Source organism: Rhinolophus hipposideros (genome assembly GCF_964194185.1).
Source record: "Rhinolophus hipposideros genome assembly, chromosome: 9".
NCBI classification, from domain to species: domain Eukaryota; kingdom Metazoa; phylum Chordata; class Mammalia; order Chiroptera; family Rhinolophidae; genus Rhinolophus; species Rhinolophus hipposideros.
Window position 1 is genome coordinate 40,254,124 of NC_138055.1, and position 19,992 is coordinate 40,274,115.

Sequence of the window (19,992 nt, forward strand, 5' to 3'; positions counted from 1 at the left end):
GTTTGCTCTTCTTGACTGAGGCTTCACAGTCAGTCAAGTCACCCATACTGCTTCCAAATAACAGCAGATAGCAGGGCCTCTTCTAGCCACTCTTTTCTTATCTAATCTAATATAGAGAAGGAAAGGAAGGAGGGGAGAGAGGGAAACAGAGACAGGGGAGATCACAAAGCACAGACTCAGTGCTTCACTTCCCATCATTCCACACAGGTGATGCTGGATGGTGATAACACTCGTGGTCAAGAAGCCCAGCCCAGTACCTCATCATGGACCACACAGCTCGAGGCGACACCGGAAATCCACTGCTCTTGGGTTCTGGTGGCAATGAGGAGTGGCAGCTGCTCCAAGATCCCTTGTGGGGAAACCGCTGTTGCTTCCCGTTCTCCCGCAGAGGGTGCGCTGGCAGTGAGGAGGTCTGGGGGCTCCCAGGCTGCTGCATGCTGTGCTGATGCGTGACCCCATTGCTCCTATACAAAGCCCAACAGAATGACAAGGCTTGCAACGAGAAATAGCAGTGCCCTGGCCACCCCCAAAGTCCTGTCCCTAAAAACAACCATTCTTAAGCCTGTTAGCTCTTTTGTTTCTGGTATGAACTACAGTATTTAAAAAATAACATAGCTATAATATTATCTCTTTTTTTCCATTTTATAACTTATATTGATTTCCTAATGTAGTAAACTAGGACTCAGTACCTCTTATATGGTCACCAACACACACACACACACACACACACACACACACACACACCCCTTCTTATTCACCCCTCATCCTCCAAATACATGTCTCTCATAATATGTGACTGAAGTGGTATTCAGGATTTACATAATTATGATCTTGGAAAATGCTGTTCATAGCTGATCCATCCAATGTACTCTGATTACATGTTTCTTTCATGAATACTCGGAGATAGAATTCATAGCCACTGGATGGGCAAAACTTAAAATATCTGATACCACCATGTGATGATGAGATCGTGGAGCCAAGGGACTCAGCGGCACTGCTACAATCATTTCAAGAGCCATGTGTCAGCATGTGACACAGTGAACATGCATCAATCTGTGGTCTCAGGACCCCGCTTCCTAAGGTTATGCCCCAGAGAAACCCTCATGTATTTCCACAAGAAAATCCATGGCGGCATAGTTTATAACAAAGCAAACTGTAAAACCAACCTAAATTCAAAATCCAGAAAAGTGAATAAATAAATTGTGATGACTAACTACTATACAACAGTTAAAATGAATGAACTATAGCTACCTGTATCCACAATGATGGCTCTCAAAAGCTCAATATTAAATTTAAAGAAAAGCAAGTGATACCATATATGTAAAGTTTGAAAATATGTTAAATAACACTTTTTGGTATTCACTGGTAGACACATATGAAGAAACAGCATAAAAATAATCATAGAAATGAAGGTGCCTAATTCAGGGTTGTGGTTACTTCTAGAGAGAGTGGTCAGGACCTGGGGTCAGGGAATGTTATTCTCTGCATGTTGGAAATTAATTCCTAATTTTAAAAAATGAGAGAAAAAAAGAAATTTAACTTTTAGGTGCTCATCTTTCACTAAAAATGTTTCTTCCCAAAGGTGATGCCAAATAAAAGAAATCCACTCCATTTGTGCGGCCCAATCTGAAAACTTAGGAATAAACAAACTGCTCTTTATGTAGGAAAGTACTTCCAACATTTGTTTCTGTTCTTTCCTGCTGCCTGAATAATACAAGGAAAGACCTCAAGAACAACCTAATGCCAAGATGTTTATTCTAAATTAGCAGATAAAGCAGGGGGTAGATCCCGAAGAGCATGTATAAAACTGTGTGTGTACATTATTCTAGGAAAAAGGGATGCCCTGTTGTGAGATTCCCAAAGGGGTCATGACTTCCAGTACACTCAGAACTTCTGAGCTGGCTTCACGGTACAAACTGAGCCAAGGCCTGAGCAGCAGATATTCTGGAGGTCTCCAGGTCCCTGTCCTGCGTTCCTTCCATGGAGGCAGGGGTGCTCAGAGGTAACCCTATGACACTGAAGTCACAGAAACTCGGCTCCTCATCCTGGCTCCACTCTGTGTCGGGTGACTCTGGAGAGGTTACTTTCTGTGCCTCTGTTTTCTTCTCTTGGAAATGAGGGTAATAGATGTTGTGAGCATTAAGTGACTTCATACCTGTAAATGGCCTGGCATACACGGTGCCTGGTACATAGCCAGAACTCAGGAGATATGAACTATCCTGGGCCAGGTCTCTCTGTTACGTGCCCTGGGCTTCTTCTTACCATGTTCACAGCTTAATTAGTGACCCATGTAATGACTTATACAATGTCTGTCTCCCCTAGTACTGTACACACTCCTGGAGGGAAGGGATCTGATCTCTCGTTCTTGGCCAGGTACAGAATGAGTATGTGTTGAATGGGAGGATGAAAGGATAAAGGAGACAATGAATGTCTTATGCAGAGCTGCTGATTGTGAGAACTGATAGTTGCTAACAACAAATTACAGATTATGACCTGTGCAACGTCTAAGCTACATATCAGCAGTATTATTCCTTCCTTAGAACTTTTAGCAGTGTAGTATAATGAAGGTCCAGAAAGATCATTAAAGAAATAAAAGAGACTGTTATCCTCCTTGAAAAAATCCTGGCTCAGCAGTAACTGGAAAAAGGAGAAAGAAGTATAGGCAATGGTGGCCTGGAGAGTCCCAAGACCAGAGGACATATAACTTCAATGATGAGGTTAAAATGGCCGGCACTGGGCAAAAGGGGAGGACCTGCAGTCAGTTGTCCCATTTCTGCTGTCAATGAGGCAAAACAGAAAAAAGCTAGTAGGCAGAGACCAAAAAGATGCATGAAGAAAGTGGGAAGCAAGAGGGTTGATAGACTGTTCTTTAAAACAAAGGTGAGCAATTACTCCCATTGGTTGAGAGGATGTAGAGGAAAGACCTTCTCATATAAGCCAAGGGGAGGTCCTCTGGCTCACGACTTTCTTGGCATGAGCTTGGGTCAAAATGACAACTGGATTCCTTCCTTTCACATGCCTCTGAGATTTAGAGAGCCAACAGAGCATTAAACTCCATTTAAATGATCTCTAAGGACACCCAGGCAGGAAGGTGATCAGAATTTAATGATTAATCTCAGCTTGTTGCCACTCAATGACCCTGCTCTTATCTTTATGTCAAGAAGTATAAAGAGGTAGGGAATAGAATAAAAAGGCAGGATTTTTTTTAAAAGATAAAATCTTTCCTCAGACAAGGAAAATAAATCAAATACATTTTTAAAAGTTCAAAAGTAAGGGCCTTGTAATTACTGAATAATGGGGTCTGCCTGTCAAATTGTTAGTAATTACAGATTCAATAGAAGAAGAAAATGATGGTATAGTATAGTGGTTGAACTTTTAATATACCTTGGTCATTTTTATCATGTATAGTCCACAGGATAAAATGAATGAGCCTTAAATTTTCTAAATGAAAATGGGCTACTCAATAAGCTTATTCTTTAATTTGAATATGACATGTGAGTATCTCTGTCTGGGAGACTGGCCCACTGTGGAATTCCAAAACAAGACCCCCCCAAACTCTTAGGTAACAGTGTCACCTCTAGAGCAAGTAGCAGACTCCAATTTAGCAGTGCTTGTTGATAGATAATACTCATTTGAATGCAGAGATTCAAGGCAAGCTTTTAACAAACCGTTACCATTCGCAACCACTTCTCTGTGTGAATCAAGATTTCTCAGTAGTTTGCAACTAGAAAATATTGCGAATATAAATTTGTAAACAGCATGGATACTTTCCAGTTCCAAATTTGGGGCTCACAAAAACTTTTAGTCCCCACTGATTTTCACAGAAGTGTGAAGAGTTTGAACATATATAATAGCTTTATCTTAATAAAAGAAGGCTTGTTTATGATATTATGGTCTAAGGCAGGGGTGTCCAAACTTTTTTCAACGTTTTTTACCAAGGGCCATGTGCGGTAAAATACACGAATAGTTGGGCCACTCACTCAAGGTGAAGTACGTATTGCCTCACCTGGTTTATTTAAGTAAACTAAATATATTTTTGGAATTTGCTGCGGGCCAATTAACAATAGATTGTGGACCGCAGTTGGCCCGCGGGCCGCAGTTTTGACACCCCTGGTCTAAGGTGAAGTTACACTTAACAAAATGTAATCCTTTTGTCTAATGAAAGTTTGAAAACTATTGACTTAAATAATTCTTCTCTGCACATAAACTGCTTGATATCAAAATATTCAAATGACTTACGATTTCTCCGGCTTGTAGGACAGGGAAAAGAAGTCATAAACCAAGCACACTCCAAACACTGTGATGCCTGTCTCTTTCACCAGCATTGCGCATGTCCCCAGAAACAAACTGAGTAGCAAAAAGAAGGGAGAGGCCGTGGGAGGGAAACACTCCCCAACACAACACTGGTCCACACTCCTGAAAAACAAGGTTGAGAGACTTTTAATCTAAGAAGAAAGGTGGGTCACTAAGAAATACCACCCTTTAACAATAAGATCTAACATCAATTCCATTGTATTCTAAATGAGTAGCTGAGCAAAGATTTCTGCAAGACTAGAATTATTAATATTTAAAATTGCAGACATTTTTCCAAGTAAATGGGAAAAAGTAAATGTCTAATATTAAAAAAAGAAGTAAATGTCTAATACTGAATTTGATACTTAAATTAAGGTATATATAAATTATGGCAAAGTATGGCACATAATTTATGAACACTAAAAGCCATTTACAATGCTACTACTACAAAGAGATAGTTGGTGACATGGAAAGATGTTCAAGTGAATGTATTTTAAGTAACACAGGTTCCTAAGCCATATGCATGAACTCTGGAGCCAGGTTTCCTGGGTTCAAATCACAGCTCTGCAGTTAACTAGCAGGGTAACAAGGGGCAGGTTACTTTGCCTCTCTGTGCCTCAGTTCCCTTATCTGTGAAATGTGAATACAGTGGTGGAGGGAGGATTCAATAAGTGACTTATTACATGTCAAGTGTTTATCATCATTATTATTGTTTTAGTGAAGGTATATGACATGCTTTTGTACACAAAACAAATAAATCAGTGGAGATGGATGTATGTACACTCCAAACGTAATCATCATTTCTCACCGTAATGAAAATACAAATGTTTTACTTTTCCTTTTCTTCTGGCTTATCTGGATTTTTAAATTTATTTTCCATGAGGATGTATTAGGTAGTTTTTGTTTGTTTTCTCAGCATACTTTCCAGAAAGGCTTTCCAAGAACCCTCCAACACCATACTTCTTTTTACCTTACAAAATAGAACCAGCTCCACACCAAGAAACATCACTGTTCCTTCAGCAGGTGCTACACGCATGTGTTCCTACTCCTCTGAAATAAAGGCCAACAGGTCTGTACTGGTGACATCTTACCCTACTGTTCTATCTCAGAACAGTCATACAAAATTATACGCCAAATTTGAAGGAGATATGCATTCTTCTCCAAAACTGGTTTATAGTTTAAATTGCTGAAAGTGAGAATGGCATGCACAACAGAAACCTGTAATACTCACTATCACATAGATATGGATACACTGCAGGTCTAATCACATTCCCAAATGTATCAACCACACAGAGAAAGCCGGAGCAAACTAGTTTCAACTACGTGCAATCACTAGTCTTGCTCTAACACCAAAGTAAATATAACACAGTTGTTGAATCTGGGTTGATGTTTCTAAGATTTTTCACAACACCATTTTGCATGACTAGCAATGCAGTGGGAGGTTACAAAGCCAGCACTGGAAGACTGGTACTGCACCAAGAAGAGGCTCTGCTCTTTAAACCAAAACTTCATAAGACTTAATTAATTTTATTCTTGATCCAAGGTCTAAATTGGTTTGTAACAGGGTTTCTCAATTTAGGTACTATTGGCATTTTGGGGAAGATGATCCTTTGTCGTAAGGGCTGTCCTATACATTGTAGGATCCTTGACCTAACCAGTTGTGATCAGCAAAAATGTCTCAAGAAATTGTCAAATATTCCCTGGGCAATGGGGGGAGAAGAGGACAAATTCGCCCCATATTGAGAACCACTCGTTTAGGACAGTGTTCTTCAAAGTCACTGGGCTTTGTAAGATTACAGGTCAATTAACTGATCCAAAGATCAAGGTTCACAAATCCTTAACCACAAAGGAGGGCAACATGATTCACTGGCCCCCTTTTTCTGGGTCATGTTCTGAGTCATTTTCCCCCATTTACATTCTTTTTTCAACCTGCTCCTTTCCCAGGTGGGTATGTCACAGCTCAGGTAAGAGGCTGGTCACACTGAGGGGAGAGGACCAATATAATGGGAAACTGTTTCATTGCTTTTCAGTCTCCCAAAGCAAGGAGCTTCTGTATTTTGATGAAAGGATGTGTAAATTGGAAAACCACTATTTAGAAACACTATTTTCATTTCAGCCTTATTGTTTTAAGCTCTGAGCTACTTTAATGAGGCTAAAAAGGAAGAAAAAAATTAAGACCAAAATGAAAAGGAAAAATTAAACAAACCATAGGCAAATAAAAGGACTTTACCCAATATATTTTGGCTCAGAGCTAAGGTTCCAAATTCCATTCGCAGTAAGAAATTAAAAGTAATAGGAATAAAGAAGCAAGAGCTTGCCTTCCTGGTACTGGGAGGGCAGTTCCTATAAAACGCTATGACATGGTTCAGAATGCAGAAGAGAGAATAGCCTAGCACTTGGTAAGGACAGCGTTTCCTGTCCCAGATCCCCAGGAAGCAGTGAGCATTTCTCTTCTCTCAGGCAGGTGCTCAGAGTACACACACACACACACACACACACACACACACACAGCAGAAATTCCCAGGAGACTGCCCGACTTTAATCACACAGATGGGCATTCATAGTTATACATACCTATTGTAGGAGAGAAAGGCCAACAGAAAGAGGAGGCACGCTAATACATCAGCTCTGCCAACAATTCCGGCCACCTAGGATGTTTGAAAAAAATAAAAATAAAAACCTCAGAAAATTACTTTCAAAAAACCATTACAGAAATGTATTTGATTTTACATAAATGTAAAGTATAATAAAATAGAAAAGTCTGATCTATGACTAACCACCTCTGGTTATCAAATATATTTAACAATAAATTTATAAAAGGAGAAAAAGAAGAAATAAGGGGCAATATTTTCATGCTTAATTTCATTTTAAACTTCCTTCTAGAAGGTTAATTCACAGAATCAAAGTTTTTTTCATCTATTGGTTTATTGAAAAATATTTTTTAAGCAATGACTGAGTGTACAGGATATTTGCAGGGCTTCAAAGCATTTTTTCACCAATTCTTTCTTAGCTGAAAAAATAAAAAGAATAATTATACCATGGAGAAAACGTATTACACTGTATTATACTTTGACTGGGAAACCAAACTTAACCTCACCAATAAAAGGCAAATGGACATGGCATGCCTCTGCACATGATACCCTGAGAAAGACACAACATCACTTGTGTGGTATTCCAGCCAAGGATACGTAACCTGAATATAATCATGTGAAAATACAGGACAAACCCAAGATCAGAACATTACATTAAAATATATAAATAAAAGATGTTTTATAAATAATAAAGTATAAAATATAATAATTCTGTATGATTTTATAACATTAAAATTGTATTATGTTTTAATATCTTCTAATTTATATTATATCATGATGTACTAATTATATCACAACTCATAATCTATCATAATATTGCATATAACATGTTACATATTACAGGTATATTATACTTGTATTATACTATGTATGTATATATTATGTATTTATATTTTATATATATTTTATATTTACACATTTCTGTTATGTATTTACATATTTACATATTTTATTTATATATTATAAATTTTAATATACTATACATCACTTATGGTATAAATAATATAATATATAATATGTATATATATTATTTTATAATTATATAATAGAACATATACTATATAACATCAATTGAAATATTATAAACATCACATTAATAACATTTTACATACATTCTAATATAAAATTTAAATTATATTTAAAGCTACATATTATATTATAGAAAGACAGGCAGACTGATAACTGTTCCAAACTCAAAGATATTAAAGAGAAACGATGACTAGTGACTTAGTTTTAGAATATTAAACTAAATTATTAAGCTGTAAGGGGCATGAATCATTCAACCTGCTCTCAAGTGCTTCAGAAAACAAATAGTATTTTTATATATTGAGGGAGAATGAGAGGAAGAATGATAAAACAAATGTGGCAAAATTGTAAAAATTGGTGAATCGGAATAAAGAGAATATGGTCATTATATTTTTTAAGTTTGATGTATTTTTAAGTGTGTTATTCAGAAAGGGGTCAAAATGGAAGTGGCGTGTGGAACAAAGGGCTACTTATAAATCTTTGTATTATTTTGCTACTTAAAAGGTGTGTGCATTTCTCTTAATTTTTTCTTAATCCAAGAAATAAAACCATAAAGGAATAAAATGGGATATGGCTCAAAGAATGCTTCAAAGAGAAGGTCACATATGAGCTGGTTGTTAAAGATAAGAAGGAATTCACAAGGGAAATGAACAAGGTTAACATTTCAGGCACAAAATATAGCATCACCCAAATCAAACAGGACCTGAAGTCCACAGTGTATTAGAAAATCAATCAATGATTAATAGCAGAAAATAGTTTTCTGGGAAACACGCCTATAAATATCCTCACTTAGTGAGCACACTTTGCAGTCATGAAGGAGAGACAATGGTGAAGGCATTAAGAAATACAAATTGGTGATTACAAAATAGCCACGGAGATGTAAAGTATAAGGAATATAATCAATAATATGGTAATAACTATGTATAGTGCCAGGTGGTATTAGTCAGGGGGATTACGTCCTAAATTATATAAATGTCTAACCACTGTGCTATACACCTAAAATTAATATGAAATAATACTGTCAACTCTAAGTGAAAAGTTTTAAAAAGTAGGGGGAGAGCAATAATACTGTGATAGCGTGGCACAGTGTCAGATGGTTGCTGGACTTGTCATGGTGATCACTTCTTTAGCATAAGGAATACGTGTATAATCAATAATGTGGTAATAACACTGTATAGTGCTAGGTGGAAACAGTTGAATAACTATGATGTACACCTGAAACTAACATAATGTTGTTTGTTAGCTATATTATAATAAAAAATCTCAAAAAAATAAAATAAAGGAGTGACAATGACACACGCTTAGAGCTAGACCATCCCAGGCTTAAAGATAGGTTCCTCTTGCCATGTGACTGAGACTCGATTTTGTTATCTTTAATTTCTGAGATTCGGTTTTGTTATCTTTTAAATGAGTATAACACCCCCTACCTCATGTTACTGTTGTGATTAATGAGATGATACATATAAAGTGCCTACTCAGTGTCGGTACCCTTCTTTCTTGCTTTTCCCTGCAGAGAAAGTGGGTCAGACTCTTCACACTGAGACAGGCTGTTGTGTGTGGCTTATGGAAGCCATCTTTTTATTTTAAGGATTACAAATATATATGATGTTTTCACTTAACTTTATTAGCTAATCTAGTGTATCTATTAGTTAAAACAGATACACAAAGTAATTCAATTATATACCTGCATATAGATAGCAAGTCACTTACTGAGAAAAATTCTAGTCCAATCTGCACCAAGAAGAGCATGGACGTGGCCAAATAATTTCATTAGCAGTACAGAATTAAAAGCTATTATTTCATGTGGCTGCTTGGACCACATACAGTTCATTGATCAGTTAGTCTATGAGGAGCCTGAGTGCCAAATCAGCATGATTCAAGGGAGGTGAGCAGTGACAATGTGGATGTCACTTCGGTGTCAAGGCCCAGCTCAGACTCACCACCTGGAAACAATTGCACGTGGTTCACCCGTGAAGCCCAAATCTGCTCAGTCTACAACACTGTCTCTATGAGCACTGAGCTCAACATCAACTGCAAGGCTTCCTGAGGGTTAAACACGGAGGCCAGCCAGCCAGCCGCCAAGTCTTGGGATAAGGCCAGGCATCTGGGCCCAGAGGGACACCCATCAGAGTGCACCTGATGTGGCCAACTCGGACAACAGCAAAACTTGCAAGCTGATTTGGGGTGCAGCAAGCTGGAATGAGGCAATCACAAGCTAGGCGAGCATAACTAATGCATTGAAGGTGCCTGCTTCAGGCAGTGCAGCCAGTTAGTGCTGCTGGGAAACAGCAGCAGCAGCAGACTGTGCCAGCTGGATGTGCCCACATGTAAAGAATGAAGTGTCCCTTGCAGCAGAAGTTCAGAGGGGGTGTTAAAATGTTAGTGCTAACACTGATAGACTCTGCTGTCAATTTCAAACCACCAAGCCTTCATTGAACATCGACTCTATATCCCTGTTGAGTTGGGGTCTCTTGGGCAAGGGGTTAGATGTCTGAAAACAAGGTGCTTGTCAGCAACTACTCTGTGTCTAGCCAGCCATTCGCTGTGATTCCATTAGTCAATAGCATCATGTTTAGTATTTGCATCTTTTATTCCAGTCAACAGACATTTTCTAGGTGCCTTCTATTTGCCAGGTACTGTGCCAGCTGGAGGGATATAATCTGCCTGAAGGAGTTTAACACCTGGTAAGGAGTCAAAAGAGCGTATCAGTAGGATACAGGGACCCTGCATGTGACATAAAGAGGAGAAATCATTGCCATGGGAAGACTAAAGGGATTAATTTTGACTGTAGGATCTGGGAAGACTTCATGGAAAGGCTGCCTTTAATACACTGAAACTTAAAGGACAGCAAGTAGGACTTCAGGAAGCTTAAGACAGGGAATTGTGAATCCTGGGGGCCACAGAGGGAAGGCAGAAGCACTGCAGGCAGAGGAAAGAGAGGTCTGAAAACATGGGATGTCTGGAAAGGAAGGCATAAAGAGATGAGAGCATGGAGTAAATGAAAAGGCGGCAGGACTGGGCAATGGGAAGCAAAGAGAGAATGTTATATTGGAGCCCCTTGGGTTGATTCTGGGGCAATGTCAGCTGAACTGTGGGATACTGGGTAATACAAAGGAGTTGCTCAGAAATACATGCAGATGGACAGCATGTATTGCTGCCTCATGCTGCAGGTTTCCATTTCAAGGGGGTGGTTGTAATCTGAGAACTGTATCCTTTAAATATTCAAACAGTGGAAAAACATCAGTGAATTGGGTAAAATTTAAATAATGTAATATTCAGATGTCTGAGCAAACTTAAAAGAATCACATGTGGAAATTGCCAATTAAGGACTTAGTTTGCTCCCAAACTTGTTACTTTTTGGAATACCACTCATAGGATTTACATAAAGTCTAATACACTGTATATATATATATATATATTTGCATTAATCATTTTATCTGCAAGAATGAGTTTCATTAGTGTCAGACAGAGCCAGGAACACACACTTAACACATGACAACAGCTGTAAGCCGGACTGACTGATTAGATCATAACCATTCTCTCCTATGTGCTCTTGTCCCAGTTCTGGAAACGTTGACCTTAACCTTCAACTCCATGTGTCAGCATTTCCTGCTCTTGCTTTTGACTTAAGTGCATTCCTTCAAACCCATAATGTCTGTATGATGAAGTTTTAATTCTCCTAGGAAAACTACAATAATGTTCCCCATTTTCTCAATTTCTCTACTGATCTTTCTCATGATTCAGATTCAGAAAAACATAAATTTCCCAAGAAATATATACACTGTCAGGAAACCCTTCCAAGAATCACAAGGCCTTAAATGAAGAAAGGTCTGGGTCTTATTCTTTACTGTATTCCTGCACTGAGGACTACACTACAGTTTCTCAAATACTTATTGGAAAAATTGAGTAAATAAATGAATTTGTTCCTGTCTACTTAAATTGGAAATAATTTTACCTCCTTTGGGAGTCTTATTTTATTACAACATATCGCTTTGTCTTCTAAGTATTTATGTGTATGTGCTTTGACTTTTCTAAGAGAGAGAACAAATTATGGGTAGGAACCCTGCTATCCACCCCCATGTCCCCTGAACACCCAGCAGAATGCCCGCACCAAACAAGTATACATTGACTATTTGTTGAGTATATAATTAATAAAGCAACTCCTTACTCATATCAACATGTTTAAACTAAACCCTTCCCCCCTAAAATTTAAATCTCCCATTCTTCTTGAGATAATGTATGGTCTCATTTTTATTTTTGTTTAATAGAGGGGAGCTATCTCCTCACTAACTCCCCTTCCTGCCCACTATGGTCCATTTTTGTTTTCTTAAATAATTTGTCACTATGTCTTCTATAAAGCACGTATCTTTTTTCTATAATATTTCTCTGTCCTCCTTAGGCACTTGAATATCTATAATTAAATAATAGTCTCTTGATTTCACTTCCTAGTATAGATTATTGTGTAGGTCAAATTTCTCTGCCTCCTTCTTTCACCTCCCTCTTCTCTTGTGAATGCAAATAGTTTCTCTAACACTTTTCCCTAAATAAATGCCCACCTCTTAGACTCCTTTGCCCCTATAATTGTGTTACCATGGATTTTTTTTTCAATTAGTACAAAAGCTCATTGAAACCCTTCCTTAAAGGTCATTTTGCTAACAGGATTTTCCTTTTTTATTTAGAATTCAACCTAACTTTATCAGCTCTTGGTCACAATGCCAAACATTACCCACGTTTTATGTTCTCCTGTTCTGCAAGCATAGAATTATGACTGTTTTTGCCCTACGCATTTGTTCTTCCCTATAAAAATTTCCCCAATACATTCTAAGCACAAATTTTCAACTATACTTTAAAAATTATTTGTCTGTGGACTTAGATTTAAAAATTGCCTTTCAGCCAGCATCATATATTCTACATGGCTAGGAGTAGTAAATTTATGTATCTCTCTCATATCTTAAAATTAATATCTAAAATTTTTCATTGTAATTTTAAATACTTGAAAGAATCTAATTTCCCATTCATTGTAAATAATGACATTTTAAAATAAGGCTATAATGTTATTGTTTTAAATGTACCAAATGGAATCTGAAATGTACCATAACAATTTGAAGCTCATCATTTTCCATTTATACAACATGAACAGGCTCTTCTTTATATGGTAGATATTTACACCCTTCCCCTTCAACTCATATTTCCATTTCATTTCCCCCTCAATATTTTTGCTTATTGTGTTATATACAGAGAGTGCCAAAAAATTTATACACATTTTAAGAAAGGAAAAACTATTAAAATTGTAATACTCGATATATACCGATAACAAAAGATGAATACATGTCACGTTTGACTTCTGCAATTACAAGAGGTGCTCAAAGTGGTTACCATCAGCGTCCAGACACTTCTGATTATGGTGAACTACTGCTTGAGCAACGTTGACCAAAGTGTCCACTTGTAGCCATTTTTTTGGCACCCTGGTAGTTATGCTCAAAAATATTTTATTATCTCCCTCTGTAATAAAATGCATACATAATTAAATGTATTCTAAAAATTTCCTGTGACCATAAGCTTCTACATGTTAAATTTTTAATTTGGTATTATTATACTAATTAGTATTGATATGCAATTGTTCAATGCATCAGAAATAAATTAGGAAAAAAGGATGATTATTAAATATAAAAACATCTCTAAGCAAAAGATGTAGCAGCTGTTTTCAATAAATTCAGTGGTCTATATGGCTAAATATTACCATTTGTTAGAATAAGAAAGCATGTAGCATTAGCTCCATTCCTAGCTTTCATCTTCATAGACTATTCACAGAAATGAGAATAGAACTAGCCATGTTAGAGCAGTGACTTAATTCTTTGAACACCAAAGTCATGTGCAAAATCATAGTGATCTATCATCTTACATATCATTTAATGATCTGCCAACTGACAACTCAATCATGCCCTCCTTTAATTTGGTTGAAAGCAAATAATTTAAGCACACCTATCACTGGAGGTACCTGTCATTAGAGTCATTCACGTTCACAGTTTCTCAGAAGTAGAGCAAAAAGGCTTTAGCAAAACTTTCCAAAGGACTATTACTTATACTTCCTAGTCTTCCATTTAGAGGCAACTTGTTCAGCCTGAGATACTCAGAAAGGGCAGGGGAAATTACCTTTAATAATGTAATTTTTTAATAAAGTGATTTTTTTCTTGTTCACTCTAAATCCATTTTTATCAAAACTTAGGCTTACAAATTTAGAAGTTTGTTTGTGGAAAATGTCCATATTATAGCCTTACTGGCAAAAACCAGTCCTCATTATCAAACCAACTGACCAAATAAGACTTCTTGTGACAGTTCAAATGAACATATCATTATGCGTCCCCATGACAATCATCTCACTTCTGAATTTAGAGCTACAGCGCAGAGTACCATAGCCTACTCCCAATGCTGTGTTCTCTTCTTCACAGAATTACATATAAGACAGAAAGATATGAAACCCTACTTTAAGGTTATGATGCCTTAATTGAAGGAGGCTTTGCTGATATATCAAACTATTATATCAAACTATTTTTTTGTAAGGTGCCTGGGAGATTTGTACTCCTAGGGCATAGTAAGTTTCTTATGTATAAGAGACCTTCCTTCCTTCCTTCCTTCCTTCCTTCCTCCCTCCCTCCCTCCCTCCCTCCCTCCTTCCCTCCCTCCCTCCCTCCCTTCCTATGAGAGGAGGGCACTTGAAAGGGGATAAGGGAAGAGGACTACCCTAGGTGTGTTCTCAGGCAGATCAACTTTAGGAAAGTGTCCAGGGGCAAGCTGAGGCTATGGAAACAATCCTTTTAAAACTGTAGTACCACTTGGAAAGTCTTCATCTACTTTAGCAGTACACACAAAATAAACCAACTGCGGTTACTGAGATGTGAAAAAAGGTAACCTGATAATGCCATCTCGGGTTATGATTAAATCAGTATTTTAAAGAGGGCTAGGTAGTTAAACTAACTATACTTTCTTAATAAATTTCTTATCATCCACAAAATAACTACACTTAATACCAGGTAACTTGGAAAACTATTTGTTAGTCTCTTAAGTCTGTCTTTCTAACATGAAGAATTTCAATCTAATTTTTTATAGTCTTCCTCCTAGCACTTAAGCATAAATATTACACATATTTATATCATAAATATCATACATATAAAGCAGAGTGAGAAAAGGTAATACATAAATATAGAGCAGGAACAATGGCCCAGAATGATAAGTATCTCAAAATGCTCTTTGCTGTTTAAAACACATTAAGACTTAAATTTTCTGCAAATCAAGAACTGTGGTCATTTATTACTATCTGTAATAATAACAATGGTTATTTAGAAAAGCAGTTAAATCCTGGAGGTGTAATAAAGGCCATTTGAACATTCAAAAAGAGAAGTTGTCAAGTAGAATGATTTACATAAAAGATAACCACATCAGTAGAGCTTTCAATTAACATGGTTTTGAAAGGGGAGGAAAAAAGATCAGTTTAGCTTTTTTTTTTTTTGGCTCATTATTTCATTGAATTCCACTGTCGCTCACCGCCTCAGTGTGAACAGGATGCACGGCAAAAAGCAAGGCCGTCACAAAAGCAAGTCCACGATTCTTGAAGACGGTTTTGTCACAGGTGTACATCAGCACGAGAGTCACGAGGCAGTGCAAAATCACATTCACTGCATGAAAGTAGAAGGGGTTCATGCCAGTCAGAAATATGTTTAGCCTGTAAAAAAGCACAGAAAGAAAAATAACTGGCTACGCGCAGAACATAAGCAGAAGAAAAGCAGAGGAACGTCATCATTTGTAAAAAGTAAACTATTTAAGTAATTATTTGGAAATGACTTCCAACATCAAATTACGCTACGTATTGGAGTATCACTTTTATCCTGCCTCAGAATTTTCCTATCTGCAGAAATCATTGCAAATGCAATACAATACTCTTTCAGAAAACATTGGGGTCTCACTGAGAAGGCAGCAGATAGGTGCTGAACCCGTTTTCCTCTCTCCCTGGCTAATGCCAACACTCCGTAATACTCTTGCTCTACTGCTACCTCTTCCCAAGCAGCAGAGTGTCCAAAGGCTGTGGGTCAGTCACAGCCACTGCAGATGGGAAAGAAGCCACAAGACTGTGACTGTGGTCACAGTTGGGACAAACCAGGCATGAATGTGTTCTCTCACCCCTGGTGCCACCAGGACACAAATTTCCAGATTATGTACCACAAATCATCATTAATTACCACCCCCAAGGGAGCTTCAGGGGAACTATGTGCTATTACCAGCTACAGCTGAAATAAAAAGGATGAGCATAAGCATAGTATTTCATAATTTGTATTAAATGTTTTCTAACAAATTCCCATAGATCTCAGAATCAGAATTCTAAGATCATGACAAAGAAACCATGAAGAGAAGAGAAATTTATTGTTCAACATCAAAAAAAAAATACTTTCCTGAGATAGAAATGCAGAACAGAGAGACTTCTGAAGGTTGTCTTAAATTTAATAACAGGACATAATGTGCCCAATTAAGGCTGTGGGGTTATAAAAAAAAAAAACTACAGTTGTACAGGGTATGGTTCTTTGGGGGGGAGCATATACACCCTAGGTGGTATTATCTATAGTTTTCCATACTTCAGCCAATTTCTTCAAAACAGCAACCCCACATCTTTATGTTCATGCCCTTGACCTGCTTCTTATAGAAACACGTCCTCTTTGCCAAAACAATTGAGAATGTAAAAGTCAACTTTAGCGACGACATATGCATATTCTAAATGCTTGACTTGATTCATGCACAGCTTTAATTTACAGAATTTTAAACATCACAAGTTTTATTTGGACACATGACTCTAAATGGCATAGTTACTAATCAACTCCATTTTCATTCCCACTGAAGTAATCACGGTTCTAATTAAATTTAGAAAGCTGAATTGCTATGTGGGATCCAGCGATAGGGTTCTGACGCCAGCTGTGTGGGCAGACCCATGAGTCTGTGCACACCTCAGCATCCTTGCGACAGGAACCTGGTGTGAAGTAAGTAACTCCCCCAAAGGGAAAGAGGAACCTGGTGTGAAATAACTTGTCCGAAGGAAAAGAGGACCTGGCAATGAACTAGGTGACTGTCAGATCCAACTAAAGGAGGGAGAACAGCATCCCACTCCAGTATGAGGACCCATGTATGGTAAGAGAGCTGCTGGAAATTAGAATGGGGATGGTGGAGCTGTGAGAAGGGCAGGGCCAAGTGCCCATCTTGGAGAATTTGGATGCAGTTCCCTAAGAGCCCATCACCCTGAGGGTGGTTTTACACTGTTTTCCACTTCATCAGGCTGAGCTTTCCAGACCAACTAACCATTCATTTAAAACTCATTCAGACCCCTCATGATGAGAGAAAACAGACAATCGCACATCTGGTTGGTGGGTGTCCAAATTGGGAGGTATCGAGGTTGTCACCATGTATCAAAGGCTTTACAAAGTGACCAAAAACCCCACTTCTAGAAATTTTCCATAAGGAAATAACTAAGAAAGTGTTCAAATATGAGTACATACATGTGATATTGTGATATAATATGAAATATATATGTTTTGGCCTTCATCCTGACTTCTGGTCAGAGATTCTAAAATCTTTATAATTTCCTAAGAAATAAAGGTGCTAGGAGTATGCGTTGTTCTAATATTTGGTCTTTGGCCCTGGTTCTTGACACAGAGTTCCTAAATTCCTTGAAATTTCCTGGGTGATAGAAGTGTCTTTTGTTCTAATGATGTGACTCTTGGTGGGTTTCTGGACAGCTTCAAGATGGGGACTGGTCACCAAAGACCAAGCCATGTTTAGAAGCTTGGAAATTTCAGCCCTACCCCCTATCCTCCAGGATGGGATGAGTGGTAGGAGTTAATAATCGATCATGGCTAAATGATGAGGCCTCCATAAAAATCCCTGCCCTACGGGGTCCAGAGAGCTTCCAGGTTGGCCAAAATATTCATGTGACAGGAGGATGGTGCACCCCTACTTCATGGGGACAGAAGCCCCTGTGCTCGGGCCCCTCTAGACCTTGCCCTATGTATCTGGTTGTTCATCTGTCTCCTTTATCATACCCCTTATTACATAATGAACAAAAGCATAAGTACACGATTCCCTGAGTTCTGTGAGCCATTATAGTGAATTACTGAACCTGAGGAGGGGGTCATGGGGACCCCCAATTTGTAGTCAAGTTGGCCAAAATGTAGGTATCCTAGGGAACCCACTAATTGCGATTGACATCTGAAGTGGGGGCACTCTTATGGGACTGAGCGGTGAACTTGGGGGATCTGATGCTAATGTCAGGTAGACAGAGTCAGAATGAAATTGAAATGTAGGACACACAGCTGGGGTCAGACAATTGGTCAGTTTATGGAAATAAACCCACACTTCTGGTGTCAGAAATATTGTGAGTGTGAGCAGAGGAAGAAACAAAAGTTTCCGTTCAATGTACAGAGATACATTTCACTGTGTTAATTATCAAAATGGCAATAAAGAGAAGGCAATATATCTAAAAAGCCAAATCCTGATATATTTGATGATTCCCACAGGTATGATACTTTAGATTATAACTTTTGATTATAAATAACAGCACTATTTAAAAAAAAAGAAAAAAGGGTTATTTTTCTAAAGTATTTGTTATTCAACAATATGAGAAGTAAAAAGCATCATTAAAGATGATGTTATTACCATATCACCACGCTTTTATGAGACGGGGACTGGCTACCAGAAAAATGATATAAGATGGTAGGCATGAGTCACCATTGTGGTCCATATGTATCATATCTAAAAATACACAGAAGTCATCCATATAGATTATTATTTCTAGAAATGGGTTAGGACACAGTGCCTGATGTTTTAAGTGAATTTAATTAGATCCCCAAATATAAAAATAAATTGCTGAATGGAGAACCACTGCGGTATAAGGTAACAGTATGAAAGCCATTTACCAGGTACCTAACATTCGTGAATCTAAGCTTTGAGAAATCACCTAGCATCCAGTTTGGAGAGTTCCCCAATTGTCTAAAAAGATGGAGAGTGAACTCTACAAAGTATAGATAAGTGAGTTTGAGACAAATGATAACAAAATTTTAGAACTTATCCTATTTGTGAGCGCACTGGAAAATAAATCTCTGATTCTGGGAGCTAATATGGGTTCACAAAAGGGAGGTTTAACTCATTGACCTCACAGTTTAAGAGGAAAGGGGATGTGATAGACATATCACATCTTTATTTTAACAAAGGCATTTATCAAAATATCTCGGGATCTCCTTGTATACAAGATACCTTGTATACAAGATATAGAGTAAGATAGATTGGTAGTAAACACAAAGAGCAGTGAATAATAAATCAATGTCTCCTTGGATAGAGACTTCCAGTGTGTGTCACAGGATTTTGATATTATCTTTGGTCTGTCCAATATTTTTATCAAAGTCTTAAATGAATCTATAGTGTATGCTAACCAAGTTTATCTGGGAAGGAGAGTTATGTACCAGGAGACTGATTGAGAGTCACAGTTTAAATGCCTGAAATTGTTAGGTAATATACCGTAGAATATGGGTAAGAGTAAAGACACACATTTGGACATAAAAGATAAAAAAAAAGTACTTGCAATCAGATTAAAACTGTACACGTCAAAACTTGTCCAAGGGCTGTTATTTTTCCTAAACTCAAAGAGTAATTATGTCCTAGCTATCTAAACTGACCAAACCACCAACAGACAAACAAACAGGGAACTGCATAAGTCAAAATAGTTTTCATTTCAATTCACTCCAATAGATATTTACCGAGCACCTAACACTACATGTCAGATACGATGTAGAGCCCAGAGATACAGAGAGGACATGGCATCTGCTACTAAAGAGTCAGCAACATTGTAGGAGAAAGAGACACACTAAACAGATAATTAGTAATTGGTGAAGTAATTCTAGCAATGGGAGAACCTATAGATGCAGAGATAGAGAAGGAGTTATTCTACCTGAGGGTGGAGGAGGGAAGGTGCGTGGTGCCTTCATGGTGCTAATTAAATGCTGAAGCACCTTCACAGGAGAGCCCCAGGACACTAAGGGGGTTGGGACCT

The 19,992-nt window shown here is 37.8% G+C and overlaps 1 protein-coding gene across 1 annotated transcript in view; it reads right to left on the reverse strand.

The window, feature by feature from the left end:
• The window catches only part of TMTC1 (transmembrane O-mannosyltransferase targeting cadherins 1), a 234,329-nt gene that overhangs the window by 200,461 nt on the left and 13,876 nt on the right, over positions 1 to 19,992 (reverse strand). The window contains exons 2-5 of the mRNA XM_081058527.1: positions 15,453 to 15,630; positions 6,868 to 6,941; positions 4,240 to 4,416; positions 258 to 464 (exon numbers count right to left, since the gene is read on the reverse strand). Coding sequence (XP_080914653.1) covers positions 258 to 464; positions 4,240 to 4,416; positions 6,868 to 6,941; positions 15,453 to 15,630 — 636 coding nt within the window. The remainder of the gene's footprint in view (positions 1 to 257; positions 465 to 4,239; positions 4,417 to 6,867; positions 6,942 to 15,452; positions 15,631 to 19,992) is intronic.